Source organism: Myodes glareolus, chromosome 24 (assembly GCF_982192425.1).
Source record: "Myodes glareolus chromosome 24, mMyoGla1.1, whole genome shotgun sequence".
Taxonomy (NCBI): Eukaryota; Metazoa; Chordata; class Mammalia; order Rodentia; family Cricetidae; genus Myodes; species Myodes glareolus.
The window spans coordinates 53,317,512-53,342,645 of NC_142049.1; the positions used below are offsets into that span (position 1 = coordinate 53,317,512).

The 25,134-nt window shown below is 38.2% G+C and overlaps 1 protein-coding gene across 3 annotated transcripts in view; it reads left to right on the plus strand.

Moving 5' to 3' along the window:
* Nucleotides 1–25,134, plus strand: part of LOC125399432 (leucine zipper protein 2) — a 379,570-nt gene that overhangs the window by 170,044 nt on the left and 184,392 nt on the right. For 2 of the 3 annotated variants that reach the window (XM_087901310.1, XM_048432858.3), the window contains exons 2-4: nt 5,264–5,381; nt 13,505–13,575; nt 19,316–19,397. In XM_087901310.1, the coding sequence (XP_087757436.1) occupies nt 5,264–5,381; nt 13,505–13,575; nt 19,316–19,397 (271 nt within the window). The remainder of the gene's footprint in view (nt 1–5,263; nt 5,382–13,504; nt 13,576–19,315; nt 19,398–25,134) is intronic. The other variant, XM_048432861.3, reaches the window with a different exon arrangement.

A 25,134-nucleotide genomic window follows, 5' to 3' on the forward strand; every position in this document is an offset into this window, starting at 1 on the left:
CCCTACATAATACATTTTTTGTAATGGATGAAGCAGGCTTTCTCATTTTCTCTTTTCAACATCACATCGAATGACCTGAAAGGGAGGAGTCACTGAATACATAGTGAAACCAATTATGGAAGTGGATGAAGTCACATGGCTCAAAGAAACATGGTTTCCCATGCAAATCAATTGAGAATCAAGATGGCTATAAATGGATGATATAGTGTCTGGAATAAAAAGATGAATTTACATAATTCATGGTTTCAAAAATAGGAGTATCCATTTGACAATTAAATGGAAAAATATTTATAACAACAATAAGTTCAACAAAATGAGTTGTAATTGCATGTAATAATTCCACTGTGGTACTGAAGTATAAACTCAAGCTGGGATAATAGTTTTCTACAGAAAACTAACATTATAATTCTAAAATTCATTGAGAAGATCAAAAAGCAAAAACTTGTTGGTAAGATGAGAACAGTTGGAGGGAGCAAACTTTGGAAGAATGAGGATTAAACATAGACTTTTAATGATTAAATCATTATATTTCTTTGAAATAGAACTTTTAATAAATGAATGAGGATATAATACAAAAATACATTTGTCTCTTTTCTTCTACTGTTCACAGATTGATAAGTGGTTGATAGCTGATAGGTAATGATTGTGATGGATAAGTAGTAGATATATAAATAGGCAGATAGTAGATAAAATTTGAATTGATAAATGGTAGATAAAGAGATGATAGATGTCTGGTTCTTTTATGACAGATAAGAGATAATGAATAGATACATAGGTAGATAGATGGATAGATAGATAGATAGATAGATAGATAGATAGATAGATAGATAGATACACAGATAGATATTTTCTACATAGACCAAGTATCAAAAAACTATATTGAATAATGAGTTCAGAAATAGATTAGGAGGGGGCTGGAGAGATGGCTTAGAGGTTAAGAGCACTGACTTCTCTTCCAGATGTCCTGAGTTCAATTTCCATCAACCACATGGTGGTTTACAACCATCTATAACGGCATCTGATGCCCTCTTTTTCAGAACATTGTATACTTAATAAATGAATTAAAAAAAAACTTTAAAAAAGTAGATTAGGAGGATGTTATGATTGGATTCTCTTTCTGTATATTTATACATTAATACTCTAACCTTTGATATATTAGAAGTAAACTCATTTGCAGATAGAATTTTTATAAAAACAATAAAGTTAAAATATGTTTATTATGGTGGGGTGTAAATAGTATTAGATTCTTATAAAAAGAAAAAACATTTGACACAAAATCACAGAAAAAATGAAATTGGGAGAAGAGAGCTCTCTGCATTGTGAGAATATTCTGTCATAGTCTCTGAAAAAACCATGCCTGAACCAGCTTGATTTTTTAGCTCAACACTCCAAAATTGTGACTCAAAACCATATTTTCTTCACTACTTATTCTGTGTACTTTGTTGTGACCACATTAATAAATGCAAGATCACCCCTACTTAAAAGTGAGTAGAACTGATATAGAGAAACAGAAGCAAAAATTTATGAAAATGGAGCCTTTATCCCACAGAATACCTGACAAGTATTTTAGAAAGTAGCTATAATTTCTGTTCTGACTAGTTTCTGTCACCCAGCACAAGCTAGAGCTGTGCAAAAGAGAGCACCACCATGGCTGAGAAAATGTCTCGGTAAGGCTGGCCAGAAGGCACACCAGGGGGGCCTTTTCTCAACGAGTGACTGGCATGGGAGGCCCCAGTTCCCAGTAAGCAGTGCTCTCCCAGTGTTAAATCCTCGGTATCATCAGAAAGCAGTCATAGAGGACAGGCAGTAATCAACACTCTTCTGTGGCCTCTGCATTAGTTTTTGCTTCCTGCTCTCTGACTTGAGCTTCTGCTGTCTTCCCTGGATGATAGACTAAAAGCTGTAAAGAGAAAGAAACTCTTTACTCCCCAGATTGCTTTAGGTCATGGTCACTATCACAGAAACAGCAAAGTAACTAATACAAATTTCATTCTTGTGCCATTCACACACATTTTTTTTTGAAGGGTAAAACAGAAATCTCCTTACTGAGTGTAGGAAAATATCAAATATAAACTAATATATTTTAGAGAATTCAAGATGACTAGTACATATTAAAATAAACTTAATAGTTTTATCGTAATGTCTTTACCAATAAGAATATGTATACCACATAAATATTCAAAAAGTGTGTGTATGGGCACATACACTGATTTTGTTACTCTGTAAGAAAAAGAAGAGTGGGACCACACTAAACATGCAGTGATAAGATTGACTGAACTACACACAGAATAGAATGCATCATAGTACCTGTCAGCAGGTAGGACCTTCAAGAGACATGCAGCCAATGATAGAGCATGGATGAAGGGTAGGCCTTTATGTTTGGTTATGTCTCTAAAGAAAAGTTGTTCAAAGATAAACACTTCCTTCAAATAGAACAGCACACTGTGATCACCTCTGTCCATTTCCACTCTGTAGAGTTATGATGTTTGAAATTAGAAGATGCTGATTAATTAAGTTTTTTTTTGCTTTATTTCTCTAATTAATTGTATCCTGTTCATGATTACTGTTGTGTTAACTAAGCAATTGATTGTTTGAAGTCCTAAAGTGTGTTTTATCATGAAGGTTGGGAACGCTAAATATGATAATAAATTTAAAAATGATTGCAAACTATATGAAAAATAGCAAAAATAAATAATAGTTATATTTAATTTAATGAAAAATCATCAATGATGAACAAAAGCAGGGGTGAATATTGTTACATGTAATAAAGAAGGAAGAAGCAATAGACGATAAACTTTATGGAAAGCACACTGGACATTTAGCTCCACACTCATAGCCAGGTCAGCTCTTGTTCTGATGTCAGTGCATTTTTAGAGCCATAGCTGAGACAGGGATCATGGAGCTGACTGATAGACCACTTCTATAATAGCGTCTTGCCCTTGGAAGTGATTTATTATCTTATTGACTTAGATATGTCTACTGGAAAATAGAGTGACCAGGAACGCTTGCCTCCTGGAGTTCTTGTGAGTACAAAATGAATTATATGATCTCTCATGCAAAACATGGCCAATGTGTTCTTTTCATCAGATTGATTTATAATGTATATGATATTCTGGGGACATGTTTATTATACAAGAGAAACCAAGAAATCACACTGTACTATTGGGTGAGACAATGATGAACCCTTATTATTATTATTATTTGTTATTTGATCTTATCAGTGTGACCTATGAACTCTTGAGACAGCCAATTGATTATTGATTAATAATTAATAGATTATTGGTTAATTATTATTGATTGATGATTATTGATTGATCTTTGTTGGACTGGGCCTTCTGCTTCATGGCCATTGTAGAATAGTGTAATTCGCAGTTACATACCATTCCAATTCCCTTCATGCAAGAAGAAGCTAACACCTACACTTAGCAAAGAAATCACAAAATCAAAAACAAAAGTAGTCACTGAAACCTACTCTAAATGAAATGAATTTATTAACCACTGATAAACTCCATAGTGCAAATTATTTTTTTATATTACTGCAGAACACCCATGAAATTCAATAAGTTTCTCAGAAATAAAGATGCTACTCATTTTGAAAACCTCATTATTTACACTGAGGTCATAACTCTCTATAATGTTACAATTTAACACAAAAATGTGGTCAAGGCCAGTATCTCACATTTTTTTGCTTTTTAGAACTTTATTTCAATGTAACTATATGCATAAGAAATACACTCATATTGGTTAATAGAATGCAATTATGCTTAACTTTTACTACATGATCTTGACCAGAAACTTGGTACATGTTTTACAATTAAAAAAAAAGAAATGAAAATGGCAATCTGATTTATTTCTATCTATTACAAATGTATTAAAGATCCTCCATCAAACGCTGCTGAAGGCAGCAGAACCTTGAGAAATACACCATTGGTCTGCCTCTGAAAAGTAACACATATTGCACTGTTAAGGTTTATAAAATTGGCGCAAAACATTGTTGTACTGTTGCAATACCAGTTTTAGGAGTTCTGTAGCTAATGGGGAGCCGATAAGACACATGCAGAACTGTGAAACCTATCAATCATCTCCCTGAAGTCTGGCGCCCTTTTCTACAGGCTTACAGTGGAATTCAACCACCTTTCCCTGCGCTCCGACTCTCTGTTTTCTTGGTGAAGAGCTAATTAAAAGTTGCTGAAATCTTAAAGATGGCAACATCACTAACCGCCGTCTCTATCCAAAGAGCACACAAATAATTTACAAGAACCTGTTTCTTATTCATTTTTTTTCCCATGATGGAAGAAAATCGATGGCTGTGGTTTCCTGTTCATTTGTTTCTCATGTAGTTAGGCACTCTCTCATCTGGACCACTGTATGTCGGCTTCTGTGCCCAATCCTCCACACCTTCACGCTAAACCTTTAGAAAGGGAAAACATCCCAAACTTTCAGTCTGGCCTTGTCTTTGCCAGACTAGAACATTTTCAGTTCACTATTATTCTCCAAACAGGGTCCCAAGTCCTAAAGGTCACTCAGAAGCCGGGCACGTCTATTCCCCTCTTCCCACATTTTCTTGACAGTTACAAATCTCCCACTCCTTCACCGAAGATTCACGGCTGACATTTATTCGCTTAAAATAACTTTACTGACACTAGCAATTTACAAGTGCTTTCTCCCTTTGTATAGCTAATTCATATTTACCTTTAAAATGTTTTCTTTCTTGTCCCAGTCCCACATCTCAAGTTCAGGTATACACACAGGCAAACCCGCATTTACTGCAAGCTGAGCTTTTCCTTAAATGTCTACTTCATCTTTCTGTCCAAGTTCGCTGGAATTGTTGTATGCATTGACTGCCTTTCAGAGAGGTTGTACTTTCTCCCTCCTGCTTTTAAAACCAATAGTGGTTCTGGGACATATGTAAAAGGGGATTCATTTCTCATTGGGTTTTCTTCTCTGTGTACTGAGGATGAAAACAATGTCCCTGCTTTCTATTTGGCTCTACCCCCAAGTGTATACTCCAGTAGAAAAGCCTACCTAAGTTTTTGGGATATTTCTCCAAAGCCTGTATCTTGCAACAGATATCAAAATGCCTAGAAAAATATAGTGCTATTACAGAAATCATCTGCTTTCTCAACTATACCGGGTAGACTACCTTCATACCGTAGAAATTGTCCCGTGTTGGGGTCTCTGCGTCTGCCCAGTTCTCTCTGTAAGGAAAGTATTTTGCCGGACAGAGTGTGTGCGGGACTCTCACGTCTTTCTTCTGTGTTAGACAGGACTACGAGGAGCTAGAGAAGCAGCTGAAGGAAGTGTTTAAGGAGCGCAGCACAGTCCTGCGGCAGCTGACAAAGACATCCCGAGAACTGGATGGGATCAAAGTCAACCTTCAGGTGAGCTGGAAACTGATTTTGCCACCCACTGGACGGATATACATTTTTAAACAATTTTCTCTACATCTCTAGGCTTTACTACTTTAATTTAAATGTATTATTGTTTTAGCTTTGAAATAAAATGTCTTTTGATATGCTCTAAAGACCTGCAGTTTCCAAACAACAAAAGGAGTAAACTGTGTACTTGGCAAAGTTATCAGTTTCTCCCAGCTTTCAAAATCAATTTGGTCCCTGTGTTCTTGACAACAAAATGAAGGAGAGGAATTAAACTGAGAGTCAAAAAAATGTAAGAAGGATATTTAGAAGAGAAATTTAGATTTTTTTCCCTAGGCTAGTTCTAAAGATCTAAAGATCCTTTAAGCAACTTTGTTATAGAAATGGATAAATGTTTTACAAAGAAGACTATCATGTTTAAAACATGAGAAAATAAAAGCAAGATACATTTCAGATAAAAAAATCTTTCTAAAACATCTAGTAGTACCTTATTTTTTCCTATGAAAGCACACTTTTATTTTAGTTAAAGTAGAAACTCTTTTCATACATTATGTTCTAATTATTATTTCTCCTCCCCCGATTCCTCCAGATTCTCCTCACCTCCCCTCCCACTAGGATCTACCCCTTTTCTGCCTCTGAGAGAAAAAAAAAACAGTATCTAAAGCATAATAATATAATATAATATAATATAATAGTATAAAACTATCAGAATAGGACAAAAACAACAAACATAGGGAAAAGAGCCAAAGAAAAAGCACAGCAGACACATAAAGACACAGAAACACCCATGTTCACACCCACAGGAAACCCATAGAAAACATAAAACCAGAAGCCATAACATATAAACAAAGGACTGTAACGTAGAAAACTTTATGGGACACACATTGTGAGACAGAGAATGATACATTTTGATGTCTGACTTTGCATATTGCCTTCACTGAGTACCTACTGTGTACTAAATTCTTTAGTGCCATTGCATGACTTAATTATTTTGACTAAGTAGAGAAAATGGTGCTTTGATTGTGCTACTTTTTATGGTGCATAAGTAATATATTCTAAAGACAGGAGTTCTGAAAATCAGTAAAGACTCCAGAGCTTAAATATTAGCTAGTTTGCTCCGGAGACTTTTCACACACCACAGAACTGAGGCTGCCTGTATGTTATCTTGGGCCTCAAGGTTTGTATATTACACTGTTGCCATGATGACACTATGGGGAAGATGATGGTGTGATGGGGAACCTCCTTCAGCCAATGGCCTTTGGGAGGCTGGACCAGGTTGGGGCGTGACCTTTGGGTTCCTGAAAAGCTCATATCCTACTCAGCTCTCTCTCTGCTTCCTGCACTCCATACCTTGAGGTTGGACCCCCATTTCTGTTCCATGAGTTTTCCCCCTTAATGAAGAAAGGCATTAAAATACACCATTTTGGAGTAAGTTTGGGATTATTTGACATGCGTTCCTGCTCATTTTTACTGTTCAACTTCAATGGTGGTGGTGCAGTCAACCACTACAGCACTGACTTTGGCCCAACTTACATGCTGGGTTACCTTTCCATAGCTCTTAATCAATTTCCACATGAAAACCTTATTGTAGTTACTAATCTTCCTTTATAGCTCAAATACAAAGTTTAGAAAGAAAACACAATTAAGCAATGAGTGGGACCAGCGTTTGAATTTACTGTTTGAACTCTTGTGCAAGTTGTGTTATTCATTGAGAGAGTAAAGTGAACCCCCACCCTCCAGGAGTGGGAGGCACATAGAAGGATTAGGAGGTGCATGAAGAACAGTACTGTGCATCTGGGCATCAGATTCTGAAGAGCAAAGAGGAGGATTCATGAGGCTACACATTGATCTGGTTTTATTGGGGAAAGCCTAGGCAGAGATTACTGAGAAGAACATTAGCAGGTAAACAAGCCTGGGAGGAATATTCACGACATCGGCCTGTCCTCACGGGGATGGGACACCTGGCACAGGAGCACATCAGCAGCAGATGGCGAGATGCCCTGGAGAGATCAGTGATTACCATGTTCCCACGACACTCTTGTTTCCTTGGTCCAGGTGTCTCCTATACACCAGAATGTTGTTTAAGAAAAATGATTTGGAGCTATGATTTTTAAAGGGGAAAATTGTCCCTGAAATATTGTTGCAAGTTTGAGAATGACATTTTGTTTTGTGGCACATAATAGACAAAATAGGTTTTTTTTGTTTTAATCTTAATAAATCTTCTTAGCAAATTTTCCACAAAATTAGCGTGGTATTACATTCATCATAAAGTGAAGAGTAGAGACTCAAGTAGCTCACTGGATGTGGGTAAGTCATTCACATTAAAAAAAATGTGAGATCAGATTTCAAACATAAAGTAAATACATATATAACAACGCATTATGGGACTTTTCCTGACAAAACATGAACAAAATGACCATTCATCATAGACAGGGAACTAGCGACACCTCACAGGAATTATCCCACCTATGTTCAGCCTGGTGAACTTGTGAGTTAACTTGGAGTTTGTTAGGGTGAATTGGGGAGCTGAGGCTTGGGTCACAAGCAGCTACCCCAGCTCACTGACCTCCAGCAACCTCTGCTGGGACGCTGTGTTTCATTTGTTTGCTTCAAGAGAGGCCCTAGTATTCATGCCTGTCTTGAGCTTACTTTGTAGTCAACGATGAACATGAACATCTGGTCTTCTTTCCTCTACTTCCTTAGTATCAGGACTACACACGCCTCCTGCTATGCCCACATCTTTATATAGTACCGGATTGTGTCCTGGAGGTCTCCACATGCTAGGCAATCACTCTATCTGCTGCTGAGCCGAATTGAAAAACCTATCTTGTCTTCAATAAGGTGATGTTATTGGGCCCAGTGTGGGGAAAATTAGTTGGATGTAATCAGTCACTCTGATTTCAAAATAACTGGTATGTCCTGAGCCAGGGGACAGAGTTCCTCAATACACTCAATAGGTTTTCTTATCTATTTAGTTCACTATTTTATTTAAAAATATTTCTCTGAAGGGCGTGGTCAATCGGTAGTTAAAAATTAACCACACTAGCTTAATAGAAAAGATTTAGTTTTAATAAACAGAAGAAAGGAAAACTTACAAAACCAGAGTTCCAGCGATATGGAAACACAGGGGGCCAAAGAGGAAGCAACAAGTGCACCTCGATCTTTTATTTGTTTTGTGTGGCCCCAGCGGGACACACCCTAAGAAGAATGTGATTGGCTGAAGTTCCCCATCATCTCCCCCTTTGTCTAAACAAGATTGAACTAAACCCAATATAACTATATACAGTAGGAACACATACCAAGTATAAAATTACAAACAACAAACAATATTATGTAAGAAACATATAACAAAAGTTTTACTTAGGAGTCTAAATAATGTAGAGGGCAACTATAACTATCTAATCTTTAACTCCATCAAAGGTCTGAGAAGGGAAGTAATTTTACTTAAGCAGCCAGGAAATACAAATGAGAAACTTTCGAAACATGTAACAAATGACAGAGATAACTGACTACCTGGGCAATCACCCAAAATCTCATTTGTAATGTTGAGGCAACCAACTTTGGCTAAGACCTAACTGACATGCCATTTTTAAAGGCAAGGAACTTTTTAGAACTGTCTTACCCTGTCTTGGCAGAATAAGACAATCTTATTTTTATCCATTTACAGATACTCTGTAAATCTGTCAGTGGTTGAGGTATGGGCTTTTTTTGTCCAAAGGCCAGTTCTGCCAAGAAGACAAGCTCCAAGTGGAGTGTCTTTGGTGCTCAACATTCTCTTGGGAATAGAGGGTGTTGCCAGGAGTGATTGTGTCTCGTTAGCACAGAACTCTAGGTTAGATGAAAGGCCATTTTTTACAGCTCTTCAAAGAGGTTGAAGATTATATTATCTATACTAAATATAATCTCTATGTATCTAAAGAACCTGATTAGCCTAAATATAAATATGACAAACATATACGACTATTGATTTATAATTTTCGATATTTATTTTACTTGAAGACTAAGAGAATAAACAACTGTGCAATAAGTGAGCACAATCGCCTTTAAATGTAAACAATGTATATCATTACAAAAATAATACATAAGTATCTTAATCAGAGGTAGAAATGTACACCGCAATATGGTAAATATATGTATATATATATATCAATACAATATATATATCAATACATAACAAATGTTTTAAACAGAGGTAGAAGCATACTCACATACAATATTTAATATATCAATATACATACAAGAATCAATGTCAATATAATTTTTAAAAACAATAACTCACAAATACCAATATATTATTATCCCATCACCAATTGGCGGCAGCGGAGGTCACCAGCTCCTGGCAGCCTCGTGGAGGCTGGGAGTGCACCGCCAGAGGGAGGGCAGCTGCTAGAGTCACAGTGCAAGCCTGCCTGGAAAGATGGAGCAGTGGGTATGCCCGCCTTGGCAGCCGAGAGGCAGACAGTAACTGCGTGTCTCCGCTGAGCAGGGAAAACTGCGCAGCTGTGATACAAATCAACTGTGGGGACCCGCTGTATTTAATCAGCGGGGAACCCCCAATAAAGGGCTCCAAAAGGCCCCATGAGGGAGCGCCAATTGAAGGGCGTGGTTGATCGGTAGTTAAAAATTAACAAGACTAGCTTAATAGAAAAGATTTAGCTTTAATAAACAGAAGAAAAGAAAACTTACAAAACCAGGGTTCCAGCGATCCGGGAAAGCAGGGGGGCAAAGAGGAAGCGGCAAGTGCACTTCGATCTTTTCTCTGTTTTCTGTGGCCCCAGGGGGATACACCCTAAGCAGAATATGATTGGCTGAAGTTCCCCATCATTTCTCTTTCTAATTTTTTTTTTAGTTTCTTCCTTACTTCTTTTTTTTTTGTACTTTTATTAAATTATAAAAGTTTCCATTTCCGCCCCTCCTCCCACCACCCTCCCACTCCCCCACTCCCTCTCCTCCTCCCTCTCCATCCCTAAGAGCAGTCAGGGTTTCCTGCCCAGTGGGAAGTTCAAGTTCCTCCCGCCTCCCTCCAGGTCCAGGAAGGTGAGTATCCAAACAGACTAGATCCCCAAAATCCAGTATATGCAGAGGAAACAAGTCCCAGTGCCATTGTCAATGGCTTTTCAGAAAGACTCCGGCCAGCGACATTCAGAGAATCCGGCCACATTCAGAGAATCTGGTTGGATTGTGTCCTAGTTCAGTCCCAGTTCAACTGGCCTTGGTAAACTCTCATTAGATCTGTCCCCTTGTATCAGTGGGTGATCACATCCCTCGCAGTCCTGATTTCCTTTTTCATTTTCTTCCACCTTCTGCTTCTCCTTTGGACCTTGGGGGGCTCAGTCCGGTGCTCCAATGTGGGTCTCCATTTGTATCGCCATCCATCGTGGGATGAAGGTTCTCTCTGATCTTGCCATCTTTGCTCACGTTCTCTTTCCTTCTGCTTCTCATTTGGACCAAGGTAGTTAAGTCCAGTGTTCCGATGTGGGTCTCTGTCTCTATCTCCATCCATCGCCAGATGAAGGTTCTATGGTGATAAGCAAAATATTCATCAGTATGGTTATGGGCCTAGGCCGTTTCAGGCACCCTCTCTTCTGTCCAGAGAACAATCTGGGGATTTCCTTGGACCTGTGATCCCATTTATAAACAAGTCTCCTGTAAACCCTAAGATGACTCCCTTAGTTGAAATATATTCTTCCCTGATCTCATATCCATCCTTCCTCCCTCCCCCCATCCCAGTCCACCTAGCTTTCTCCATTCCTCCCCTACTCCCTTCTCTCTAACCCTCTCCCCTTCCAACAACCATCCCACCACCCCATGCACCCGAGGTTACCTGGGACTCTTGTCTATTTCCAATCTCCAGGCAGATAAGTACATGATTTTCATCAGGTTCACCTTCTTATTTAGCTTCTCTAGGATCACGAATAATAGGCTCAAAGACCTTTAATTATGGTTAGAATCCACATATGAGTGAATACATACCATATTCCTCTTTTTGGGTCTGGCTTACCTCACTCAGTAAAGCGTTTTCTATTTCCATCCATTTGCATGCAAAATTCAAGATGTCATTGTTTTTTACCGCTGAGTAGAACTCTAATGTGTATATGTTCCACACCTTTATTAACCATTCTTCTATTGAGGGGCACCTAGGTTGTTTCCAGGTTCTGGCTATTACAAATAGTGCTGCTATGAACATAGTTGAACAAATGCTTCTATAGTATGATAGGACATCTCTTGGGTATATTCCCAAGAGTGGAATTGCTGGGTCCTGAGGGAGGTTGACTCCCAGTTTCCTGAGAAACCGCCACACTGATTTCCACAGTGGCTGCACAAGTTTGCATTCTCACCAACAATGGATGAGTGTTCCCCTCATTCCACATCCTCTGCAGCATAGACTATCATTGGTGTTTTTGAGTTTGGCTATTCTGACAGGTGTAAGATGATATCTCAAAGTGGTTTTGATTTGCATTTCCCTGATCGCTAAGGAGGCTGAGCATGACCTTAAGTGCCTAAATGTTTTGCCTGTACGTGCCTGAGTACCATCTGTATGTAGTTTATGTGCAGGTCAGGAAGGTGCTAGATCCCTTGAACCTGGAGTTACAGACAATCAGTATGGATTCCAGGAAAGTGATAGATCCCTTGAACTCGGAGTTACAAACATGCAGTACACACGCAGGCCAGGAGGGTGCTAGATCTCTTGAACCTGGAGTTACAGACACGCATTGTGAATTCCAGTAGGGTACTAAATCCCTTGAACCCAGAGTTACAGACATGCAGTACACACGCAGGCTAGGAGGGTGCTAGATCCCTTGAACCTGGAGTTATAGATAGTTATGAGCTTCCATGTGGGTGTTTGGAACCAAACCTGTTTTCATTCCTCAAACTGCCCTCTTGTCTGTTAGGGGTAGCTATTTTTCCTAAATACACAGAGCACTATTTACTGAATTATTCTTACAGACAGTCTCAGTTAACCCTGTCAGCCCCTAGGCACCTCTGGTAAAGCTAACAGTGTATTATTCTCTGTTGAACACTGGGCTGAATCTGTTCGGGCAGCACTGTGCTTTACAAGTCTTTGCATAACTCAGGATAGCTGTTAAATAAACATTAAGAAACAATACACTCACTGCTACTGCCGTCATTCCTCTGCCTTCACAGCCACTCACTAGAAACCGTTATTGCTACTTAAACTTTTAATATCAGGTATAGATGTTACTCTATTAAACAGTTTACTAAGTATAAATAAGGACCTTATTAAGAAACGTTTTATATGACAGATCCCTGTCGAAGAAGAACTTAGGGGGCTTCTCTGTTCTAATTGATGGCTTCTGAATCCTGAATTTGCAATTATATAAGTAATGACTAGAGTGGCATATGTTATTTTCTTAATACCTGTGTATAGTGACAAGGAATAAAATTACCTGGCCCTCTGTCTTTTTGTATCCTAACACATTATTTTCAATAAGATACAGACATGAATGAAGAAGCACCTGCCTTCGAGTGCTTTCAACTCCCATCAGGTTATTCCCTGAACTGTGCAGGCAAGCTTTTTATGAGTCCTTCCATTTGCTGGAACGACACAAGAGCTAATTCAAAATACCTTCTGTGGACACACTTTAACAGAACGGGAGAAGATATTTTTTAATTTATTTGTGAAGAGATTGAGAAGCACATGAGATAACTCAGTGAGTGAAGTCCAGGCGAGCCCAGTGGCTGGAGTTTTATGCTTGGGACACATGTAAGTCTAAAATAGAAGGATTAACTCCGCAAAGCTGTCCTCTGACCGGCATATCTGCCTGATGACATGTTTGGCAATATATATCACATGTACACACATACACAAACACACACACACACACACACACACACCAAATTTTAAGATTTTTTTTGAAAGAAAATGAGATACTTGTAGGCTGTTTTGGTGAGTCTCCACCCAAAGCTGTTTCTGTATTAAGAGTTTAGTATGTCCTACTGTGTATCGTGAACCCTGTGTGTGTCCTTGGCACCATCAGTAGCTGAGGGGACTAATTTTTATATCTTTGTCCAATAAACCAAGTGCCTTAAAATCTGGCACTAAATGTAGACAATAAAGTGAGTGACAGGGTTTTATCTAAGACTCCTTTCCCTCATTTCTCTTTCAGTCTTTGAAAAATGATGAGCAATCTTCCAGAACAGATGTTCAGAAGCTTCTGGAGTTAGGCCAGAAGCAAAGGTAAGACTGCAATTCTATATTCCTTTCTAATCCTTCCTTTCTTTCATTTAGTTTAAGACTTCCTCCTCAGCCCTATTTTTGCAATACTGTTAAAGTACAGCCAGGGAGTTTATCAAAATCCATGTACCATAATATGTGGACTTATCTTCTTGTGGACACTTGCCTTTATATGAAATTTATCCAGTGCTTTGTGTGAAGAGTTTCCCTCATTCAGGAGCTCTGGAAGGGATGTGAGAGTCTGTTGAGGGGCACCTAGGTTGTTTCCAGGTTCTGGGCTATTACAAATACTGCTGCTATGAACATAGTTGAAAAAATGTTTTTGTAGTATGATTGGGCATCTCTTGGGTATATTATCAAGAGTGGTATTGCTGGGTCCTGAGGAAGGTTGACTCCCAGTTTCCTGAGAAACCGCCACATTGATTTCCAAAGTATTTGCACAAGTTTGCATTCCCACCAACAATGGATGAGTGTTTCCCTTACTCCACATCCTCTCCAGCATAGGCTATCATTGCTGCTTTTGAGTTTAGCCATTCTGACAGGTGTAAGATGATATCTCAGAGTTGTTTGATTTCCATTTCCCTGATCGCTAAAGAGGTTGAACATGACCTTATTTCAGGCAGTGACTTGGTAAAGGTTAGTTACACTAAATTCAATCAAGTGAATTGCTGAGACCTATATCCTTGGTTTTTGAATGTTTTTTAAAATGGTCAAATTTAAAGTCCACATCATTCCATGTGGACTGTTTGATCCACAGGCAAAATGCTGTTACACATCTCAGGTAACACAATTACGTGCTTGTTAATCATGTGTCCTGCTGTCAGCCTGGATCTCCACTGACGACCTTACAGACTGTCTCTGAAACCTGCCATTGATATGCTTTCATGTGAGGCCACACTGTCATTCATTACTCTTCCTTGTTTTGTTTACTAAGTATTGTTTTTAGCTATTAGATGTTAATCTTAAAATAATTTCATAGTTCTTTGTTTATTGTCTTTTTTTGTGATTTATTTTAGCAACAGCAATGGGCTACAGGCGTGACAGCCCCTTAGCCATCTACGGTCTGGTTAATATTTAAACCCAGTTTTTTCTTTTGTTTGTTTTGTTTTTTGCTTTTGTTTTTCTTCTGTGTGTTTTGGGTTCCTCATTTGTAAAGTAAAGCTAATTATCTTAATGATTATAAAAAAGGGCACGTTTGAAGGAATCTAAAGACTTTTTGACCTCTTAGATGTGGGAGTTTCATAGTCTCCTCTTTCTACTGGAGCACTTGAAGTGATGGAGTTAATAGAAATTGATAAAAAAGATTTCATTTAAAAAGAAAAAGTTTGGGACATCTATTGAGCAACACAGTAACAATTTAACAGAGTATATTTTTTTCTAAGAAAATATATGAATAAAAGAAATGATTATCAGCCAAAATAAACTAAGATTTGTGGAAATTACTTCTTTAACAAAAAATTTCATCTCAATCAAAGCAAATGAATAAAAAGAAACATAATAGGAAAAAAACACAAAAATAGTTTCTACAAGACTCAAGTCAGTTGTCAAGGATTAAAGAGGCTGGAGGAACTGTGTCTGAGGCAAAACCTTTGAAGGGATGTCCCAGAGGGGATGGCCTTCAGTGTCCATCATTGAGACCTCAAGGTGGGTAGCTCTGTAGAGAATGGAGTAGTTCATTTCAGGAGAATTGCTATGCTGACTCTGTTTAGGAGGAAAAGGAGATGTAGGCAGTTGGGAAGATGGTTTCAAGAGGAGAGGAAGGACTATGGAAGAAAGACACATTTTTCCTAGAATCATATGGCTTCAGAAAGTTCAGCACAGGTGTGGGGCCTGAGGTGTGACAAAGACGAAGACAAGTCCATGCCTTTGTTTTTACTATATTTTCTCAGGCCCCTGTGTATGTTTATAACAACACAGAAAGCATTTAGGCCAATCAGATAAATGGCATGAAGTCTATAAAATATGTTTAAGTAATAATCATCTACACCTCAGCTTCATACACAAGTTCTCAGAGGACTGAACAACTGTTCAACCAAAGCAGTGAAAGAAAGCAGATGTGTTGGCCCCGAAATGTCAGACTTTCATATGAAATTAGAAGATTTGTTGAATATAAATAACTCATTTTATGTGTGCCATTAAAATCAGCATAAAAATCTCAGTAAATTTTAGCCATGGACGTAGGTAACCTTTTCAAAACAAAACTGTCTGACCTAGAATTCCCCTCATGAACAAATAACAAAGTTAGAGAGTATTTCTGTGTATCTAGAGACAGATTTTTAAGTAAATCTAGAGGGAGTGAGAGATCCACACACAGCTGCATGAGTAGATAACTGAGTAGTTACTGCTAACAAGAGAGAAAGAGGTGTCATAAGAGATATAGAAATAACAGATTATAAACAGCTGATAAGCACCTGATAATCACATTAATAGATAGATAGATGATAAATGATCCATGGTACCTTATTTTGACTATTAAATAGAACATGTTCATAATATATAGCTGCCTAGATAATATTCACAGAAGTTGGTAGAGAGACACTAAACTACATAATGTCAGTACTAAAGAGCTGTAAGCAGAGAAATGACCATGGGAGTGTCCTCAAGTGTCTTAAGAGTACATGAGAAAGCATACTTTGTTCTCTCTGCTGACTTGGTGAAGGACTCAGAGCATTATGAGACTACTGACGACTGACATGCTTTCTGGGAGCCAGAAGGAAGCTTGGGATGTGACAAGCATTTATTCTGTAAATTACTGATTGACACAGCAGGCATCATCATCTGAAATTCATGCCTTCCTGAGAGGAAAATAGAGATTAAAATCAAGATGAAAAAGCTTCCCAATGCTGTCTCAATATGATAACCTATGCTAAGATAAACACGTGTGTGAGCAATCTCACCCTGTTGCTGGAGCTACCCAGTCTTAGAACTAGAGAGTTACTTCAGCATCAAAGAGGCTCTAAGACATCCAGACCTAACTGTCTGGTCAAATCTTCCGAGGTGGGGTGTGGTGTTGAAGAAAAGAAGCCTGGAATTATCTCGCATAGCATAGAAACTGTGAGTCTGGAAGTCTGGCTCCAGAAGCTGGAGGACAGTGGGCTGGTTAAAAATATGTGTATTAGAAAGGAAGACAGAAGAAAGTGTGCTGAGAGCTGGTTGGTAGACGTAAGGCCAAGCTATCCACCACACAGTGGCTCTGCTTGATATAGAGATGTACGGAATTCTCTGCTTCCACCATCTAAAAATATTGGACTCACTTATATTTATATTTGTGTTTTTTATTTTATTGCAAAGTGTTTTGCTAATTATATGTATGTGTACCACATGCCTGCCTGGTTCCCATAGAAGACAGAAAAGGGCAGCCAGTCCCTTGGAACTCGGAATTGCTTGGAATTGAATCTGGGTTATCCTACAAGAAGAACAAATGCTTTTAACTAGTGACTCCCTCCAGGCCTTTTGTCCAATTTTTACTAACATATTACTACTTGTTTTTTCTTGTTTCCTGTTTTCCTTTATATATCATGATATGAGATTTTATTCCCTTGTCTTTTGTAATATATTTTTTAGACTATTATTCATCGTCTAAAACCAGCAATAGGTAGTCTAAATACAAAATCTAGAATTAGAAGTAGTAGCTACTATAAAATTATCTTGACATTTTGTTGACTGTTTAACTCATTTTAACCTGCACTTGCAGAAACTGTTTTTCTGTTCTCCCCAGCACCCTTCCTTCCTTTTTTCCCTTCCGTAGAAGCAGTGTAAGGACTGTCTCCACTGGTGTGCGCACATATGCTGTATGTGTGCGCACATATGCTGTGTGTGCACACATATGCTGTGTGTGCGCACATATGCTGTGTGTGCGCACATATGCTGTGTGTGCGCACATATGCTGTGTGTGCGCACATATGCTGTGTGTGTGCGCACATATGCTGTGTGTGTGCGCACATATGCTGTGTGTGTGCACATATGCTGTGTGTGTGCGCACATATGCTGTGTGTGTGCACATATGCTGTGCACACATGCTGTGAACCTAGCCACTGTCCATGTGCACCTCAGTTTTCTGTCACTCACAGATATATTTTGATGTGATAGGTAACAAATGCAATAGCATATGATCATAATTTATATTATATTGCATTTCATATTTGCATATAATACCAATATTTAATTATTATGTCACAAAAGTTCATTTGTTAAAAATATGGTATCCCAGATATAAATGTCCCTATTAGAAAATTCCTCATGAAAGCTGAAATTTAGCTTTAAACCATGGATTATGTATTTGTCCTGGACCACAATCATTCCAAAATCAAATCTCTCTCTCCTACCTCCCTTTTTCTGTCTCCCTTGAAAATTAAATTTGGGTGATCCCAGTACCTAAAGTTGAGATCTAGAAGACACAGACTGTCCCTGCTAGAAGAAGGAGCTTGTCATCCTGATCAAAGAGTATGCTTATGGTCTCTATGGGGTTGTTTTTTAATGATTGCAGAATAAGTAATTTTCTTTACTTGACTCTCTGTTAAACACTTTGTTTATTGTGTCATTTAAACCTTGCCACAAGTCTACAAAGTATTTTTATTATTGTGCCCAGTTTTAAATGAGGAAATTTACAAGGAGGGAATTTTACCACTTGCCCAAATTACCAGAGCTAGTTTCCCAGCAACTGATGACCGAATTTAAGCCAGTTTTGATTCTCGTGGAATAGAACAACACTCTGCTTAGTTGTTGGTGCTCTTAGGCAACTTTTCTAGGCATAATCACATATCATATATGTGTTCTCTATTACACACGCACGTGCTCATACACACACACGTCCACATACATACATTAACTTTTATAATCTAATATTTTTGAGGTGATGTTTGGGTGACAAAAATTCAATCAAAGCAAATCAATATCATTAATATGTACAAATTCTAAATCTTTAAGAGGAATAAGTAAGCACATAAAATAATGGCTTTCATCATGACATTCACACACATGCACACACACACACACACACACACACACACACACACACACACACAGAGAGTCACTGCATGGTTGTTATTTGCTTGCTCCCCTAACCCTTATACTGAGAACTTCTCTTGACTTCCGTTGTGTCTATAAGAGACAATGTGATATTTATCTTTCTCCATTCCCCCATCAAAAGAACACATAGTCTGTGCATGTTAATGTTGTAGGGACACAATTTCCATGCATTTATGATCATATATTTTCTTTCCTGTGCCCATGAAGCAATAGTTAGAATTAAATCTATTTTTCTTGTGTTTTCATGAAAAATTCTCAGGTCTTATAAATTATAGCTGAGCCACAATACTGCAAAATTAAGAAATTAATGAGGATCAGAAGGTTGCAATAATTTCTCTCAGAAGTCTATCATGATTTTTAACCTAACATTTTCAAGCCGTTACATGTCATCAGTGAAATTAGCTTTCCAGTTTGAGTTGGTATATTGAGCTGATTGAACACATTCATTGTTCACAGTGATTCTCACTGTGGGATTCTTATAAAACATAATAACAAGGCAAATTACCCTAAATATCACCTGCTTTACATGTGTGTAAGGAAAGAAAGCCCTTTATTAGCAGAGTATTTAGATGTAGCCTTTTGTATTGCTGTGGATTTTCATAATTATAGTTAGCTGTTTCTTAAATGTAGATAGATCAACTTCTTTTTGTAAAGTTCATGGAAAATAGTGGAATCATTTGGTATCTCGTCTTTATTCTTTTTTCTACTAACCTAGGGAAGAAATGAAGTCTCTCCAGGAGGCCCTGCAGAATCAGCTTAAAGAGACATCTGAGAAAGCAGAGAAGCATCAGGCTACAGTGAGTGTGTTTGTGTCTCTTTGTGTAATAGCTTTGGGACTGAGAATTTATTTCTTCCTTTTCTCCAATCACAATGGAAAAATACATCACAAAAAGAGAAAAAAACATAAAGACTCCACAACAGAAGCTTCAGTCATTTTGATCAGCATAATGCTTTGCCACAATTTCCTATAAGAAAAGGGTGAACGTTGGGTTTAATTTGGCGATCTTCTAGCTCCTACTGAAGAGGCAGACCAGGCACTGACTCAGGCTCTCTTTAGTGGTGCCTGGATGGGGTGGAAGCTGAACTAAAAGCCAGTTAACCTGTGCAGATCCTTCAGCTGTCCCAGACAGCCACGGCACGGGAATCACTCAGGCCAAGCTGTCTGCTTCGTCATCCATCCTACAGATTATTCATAGGGTAAGACCTACAGTTTCAGAATCCAGCTGCCTCCTAGATCTTTGCAAGATGATATCCTTTTGATACACGTACTGTGGCTTTTATCAGTGATATTCACCAGAGACAGGAAATTGGCTCCTGAAGCAATGCTGGGATATTAGTCTCAAATTTATTTCTCAGACTCACTTTTGTAACTCTTGGAAAATTAAGAGTTCTATATAGTAACTAGTGCCTGAATCTCCTTTTAAAAATAAAATATATAATATCAAACTCTGTTTGCTAGACATCAATAGATTTGAATGTACTACTGAGAAGATGGATGGTAAGTTTTATCCAGGGCCCCCAAGGAGAAGGCTAGTGCTGACCAGAGAGAACTGGACAGTAGATCCCATTATGGCCCCCAGAGAGAACTGGACAGTAGATCCCATTATGGCCCCCAGAGAGAACTGGACAGTAGATCCCATTATGGCCCCCAGAGAGAACTGGACAGTAGATCCCATTATGGCCCCCAGAGAGAACGGGACGGTAGATCCCATTATGATTTCAGAGACAGTGCAATGGTGAGACAGCTAAAGAGACTCAGGATGGGCAGTGTGAACAACTGCAGTAACCTTGGGACATAGGAGCTTCTTCCACATTGTGGGTACCCGCCCCTAAGGTCACTAGGGCAAGTCGGAAGTGGTTTGGAGTGGCACTAGAGGGTATTATTCTTCAGCTGATTGATTGTTATTTGAAAGTATGGTCCTGAGAGTACATGACCTATTGTGGCTCCAGGGAAGGAGGCAGGAAGAGAGAGAAGGGTATTTCAAGCATATTATCGGGCTAGTGAGAAAGAAGCTGGTCCAGCACATGGTTCTTGGAGCAAACTCTTTCCAGACTGTCAATAAAATCCAACCTCAGTTTTAGAAACCAGAAACAAGATTAATGCAGGTACCCATCTTGTTCAATTACTGGAAGCCCAGGCTCTCTAGAAACTCTGGTGAGCCTTTTATTTGCAATGCTTCTATAAACTTTGGTTGGAGTGTGGAGTTTTGAGAATGACCCTCAGTTCAGTTTGTCACCCTGGACTGCTGAGTCCTAAGGTCAGTCTTCCTCGTAACGACGACCTGCTTTGCTGTCTTAGGAATGTTTCCTGGAAGTTCTCATTCTCTCTTCCTGATAAAACATGCTTAGGCCAAATGGAAACATTGCGTGATTTTATGTAAGACGTCATAGTGCTTGGCTATCTGGGCACCAAACCTTTGTAAAAGAATGGACATGTTTTAGTGTCTTCCTAGTCAATGTTTCCCTCAATATGGACTTAGAATGTTGGATGGCTCTGTTTGTGATCTCATTTGTGCTGTTCAATAAGACTTCATTTGAATTTATCTTGGGGAATTTAATCTGATAAAAAGTGGTGTCCTCGAGAACAGATGTGCTGTATTCACTATTTTCTCAGACTCTTGTCATAAAGCCATATTGTTTGATCGATTGATTCCTAAGAAGCTGTAGCTCACAGGAGGTAAAGTACTGGCTCACTTTACATTGCTAGTGGGCAGAGCAACCAAGGCACACACCACAGTGATAACCATACTATACACAGACGAGTTCCAAGGAGAACATTGTCACTCTTGAAAGAACACAGGCCCAAGGTAGAATATCCAGCCATGAAAATGCCCTGGATACAGAGTATGACCCCTGTGCCCACCCAGCGTGCTCTCCATACCATTTTTTGTGGAGACTCAAAAGCTCCTCAGAGCTGTGACATTCCTATCCCCACTTCCCTCACATTTCTCCTGAGCCTAAACCTGCTTGTGGGGACTGGCTTAGTATTCCATTCTTAGAGTAATTCTTAGTGGAACAGGATTCTGTGGACTTGATCAGGTTCTGCCAGTTTGCTTATTTATCCAGTTAAGACAGTGTATCACATTAAAATAATAAGGGCTGTTGTTATTATTAAAATAACAATAATATACTATTAAAATATTTTATTATTATATAGAAATAAAATAATATTATAATTGAAAGTGTAATTATATCTGACCTATAGGCTATAGTAGACTTGAAAGTGATATTCTGTCCTTCCTTCTCTGCCCACCATTTTTATTACAAATTCATATATGGTCATTTCATTTCCCTCAGACTCTCCTACCAACTACTTACACAGCTCTCCATTGGTGAATATGATTCTGTGCACACAAAGTACTAAACAGAAGGGGTGATAAGTTGTAATTAACTTCAAAATTGTAGGCTATCATTGTCACTACCACCTGCTAATGTCATAGTAAGCCTTATCAATGATGACATAGGATTAATGTCTTACAAGGGAAGACTCACATAATGTAATCTGCTCTGAATCATTAGGGATGTTCTAATGTTCTATACTAAGTCATTGCTAATCAAAACCATTTAGTTACACAATCAGGACACCATCATGGGTCTCCAGCAGCAATTCCTACTGGTTGACAATGAGCTCTGTGAGACTGATCTGAAGTTCAGAATCACAAATGTTCCTGTCACAAGCTCGAGCTGTATCACCAATCTAACAATGATCTCTGACTAAACACCTGAAACTTCATTCTATTTAGTAATGGCAAGACAATTCAATTTTGGTAATGCTTAGTATGTTCTTACCTACAGATGCACTATCATTGTTATTTACTATAATTGTATTAAATATGTTTAAAGTCACATGTGTGCCAATATTTAGAAGTATGTAGGCATATACAAAAGTGTATGTAGACACAAGGTGCTCTTTCAGAATGATCGTGTGTTGGGAAACAAAGAATTATATTACGACATAAAACATATGTCCTTTATTCATTATCTGTGTTGGAAGATTATAATGAAGAAAAGCAATTTTCAACATAAGCTGTCATCATTTTTTAATATTGCTAGTTCTAAGGCAGTGGGATGATGTGAAGATGCACCACACGATTTGCTTCTTTCCTGAACTAAAGTTAGAAAACCTGTCACATCACCCAACATGACAGTAAAAATCATAAAATGTATATGTTACAAAGAGAGCAGCTCATAGGATAAAGCAAAGATTCCAAGTCACCAACTTCAAAGCCTCTCCTGAGGTGACTCCAGGTGCGGAAAGGGAAGGACTCTTTTCGTTTTCTTTGATCTTCCCTGCAAAGAGCTAAGAAGGAGATGAAAGGAAAATGGTGGGGATAAAAACAAGTATAATTCAGTAATGTTCGGTGCAGACATCGGATTTCCATAGTGAGAACTTTTTATGTGACTAAACTTTCATGGGAATGGACGACTTGGAACATCCTGGGACAGGGGATGATCAAATGTCTACATGAGTTGTGTTAGTCCCACACACATAACGGCAGAACTAGAAGACTACTGAGTACAGTAAGAAAAGAAAACAAACTTCCAAACTAATAAAAATCCTCACGTATTAGAAATAACAATGAAGTGAAATAGTTTAACTGTATTAAAACAAAATCTTAAAATGGGACATAATAAAATTAAAAGTATTGGAAAATGTGTAAAGATATGATAAATTGAAAACTGAAACTTTTACATCATGAACAACTTAGGAAAATGAAGACAAAATCACATTTAAGGAAAACAGCTGCCAAGATACTAATGTTTTCTAAGGAAAGATATTTACAGAACAAAGGTGTTACTAGCAATGGCTTTGCAAACCCTAGGAAAAATTGAAATTATCACACTCTGTTCTTCCCCAAGCAGTAAAACTTCACACAAACAGCCTCAACCCCATCCATCCATAAGTAAGAGCGAGGTAGAGCAAGTGACCAAATATTGCTAAAATGACATCAGTAATGTAAACTATTAGAAATAACTGAGAAATATTCAATAAATTATTTTAAAAGTAAACAAATAATGACAATGGAATTTTTACAAATGTGTTTGGCAAGGCCACAGAATGTCACCAAGAGGAAACAGCAAGCAATCTTCTTCACGAACAATGTTGCCCTTACAGTAAACAAAATGATATCAAACTTGTTAAATCAACTATAAAAAGATTATTTATGCCAGAGAAGTGAATTCATAACAAAGAATTCAAGGATTGTTCAAATATTCGTATTAATAATGGAAGCATTCTATATCAATAATATGAAGATAAAGAATACATGATCAACAGATGCACAAAAGGCACTTGATAAAATGCAATCACTTCATGAAGAAAAACGAACAAATTAGGAAACAAAGGTCTATATCTTAATGCACAGATCCCTTACAGACTCAAAAAGCTAATATTATAATCAATATTGTAAGTTTGAAAGCTTTATGACACTTAGAGCAAGAAAAAAAATGCTAATTTGTCATGACTTTTAGACATCCAAATTGGGAAAGTGAAATTCAAATCATCACTTCTGCAGATGTTTTGATCAAATATATCAAAACCCAGAAAACTTTTCCAGAAAGATCTTTTAAATCACGATTGAATTCCTCAGTGCTTAAGGGTACAAAACTCATGCAAATGTGAATAATGTTCTCATGTCCTGATAGTGAACCAGCTACTATAGATACCAGTTCAATGTGCTTTACAATGGCTACAGAATAACAGGAATGCATTTAACAGAGTAAAGGAAATACACCTATCATAAATATTGTAATAGCATTACTTTGATAATTAAAAGAAGCACATACCACACAACCACATACACCACACACACACACACACACACACACACACACACACACACCACATACATATTCCCTACACACATGTTGCAAGGAGGAGCTACTTGTCCATCTTGACTGTCCGGCTAGCTTAGCCCCGAAATAACCACACAGAAACTGTATTAATTAAATGACTGCTTGGTCCATTAGTTCTAGTTTCTTATTGGCTAATTCTTACATCTTAATTTAATCCATTTCTGTTAATCTGTGTATTGCCACATGGCAGTAGTTTACCGGGTAAAATTCCCACTGTCTGTCTCCAGCAGATCCATGACATCTCTCTGACTCTGCTTTCTTCTTCTCATAATTCAGTTCTGTCTTCTCCGTCTACCTAAGTTCTGCCCTATCAGGCCAAGGCAGTTTCTTTATTCATTAACCAAGAGAATCAACACACAGAGAGGACCCCCACACACACACACAACACAAACACACATCACACACACCATACAAAAACATACTGCATATGCATCACACACCATATACACACACCACATAGATACCATATACACACACTGCACACATACCCGACATGCACCATATACACATCACAAGCACACTGCATACACACCACACATACACCACATACACACCACACACATACCACATACCACACTACACACACAACACATACACACCACGCACACATACCACATGGACACATCACATACACACACACCATACACACACTACATGCATATACCACATCCACACCAT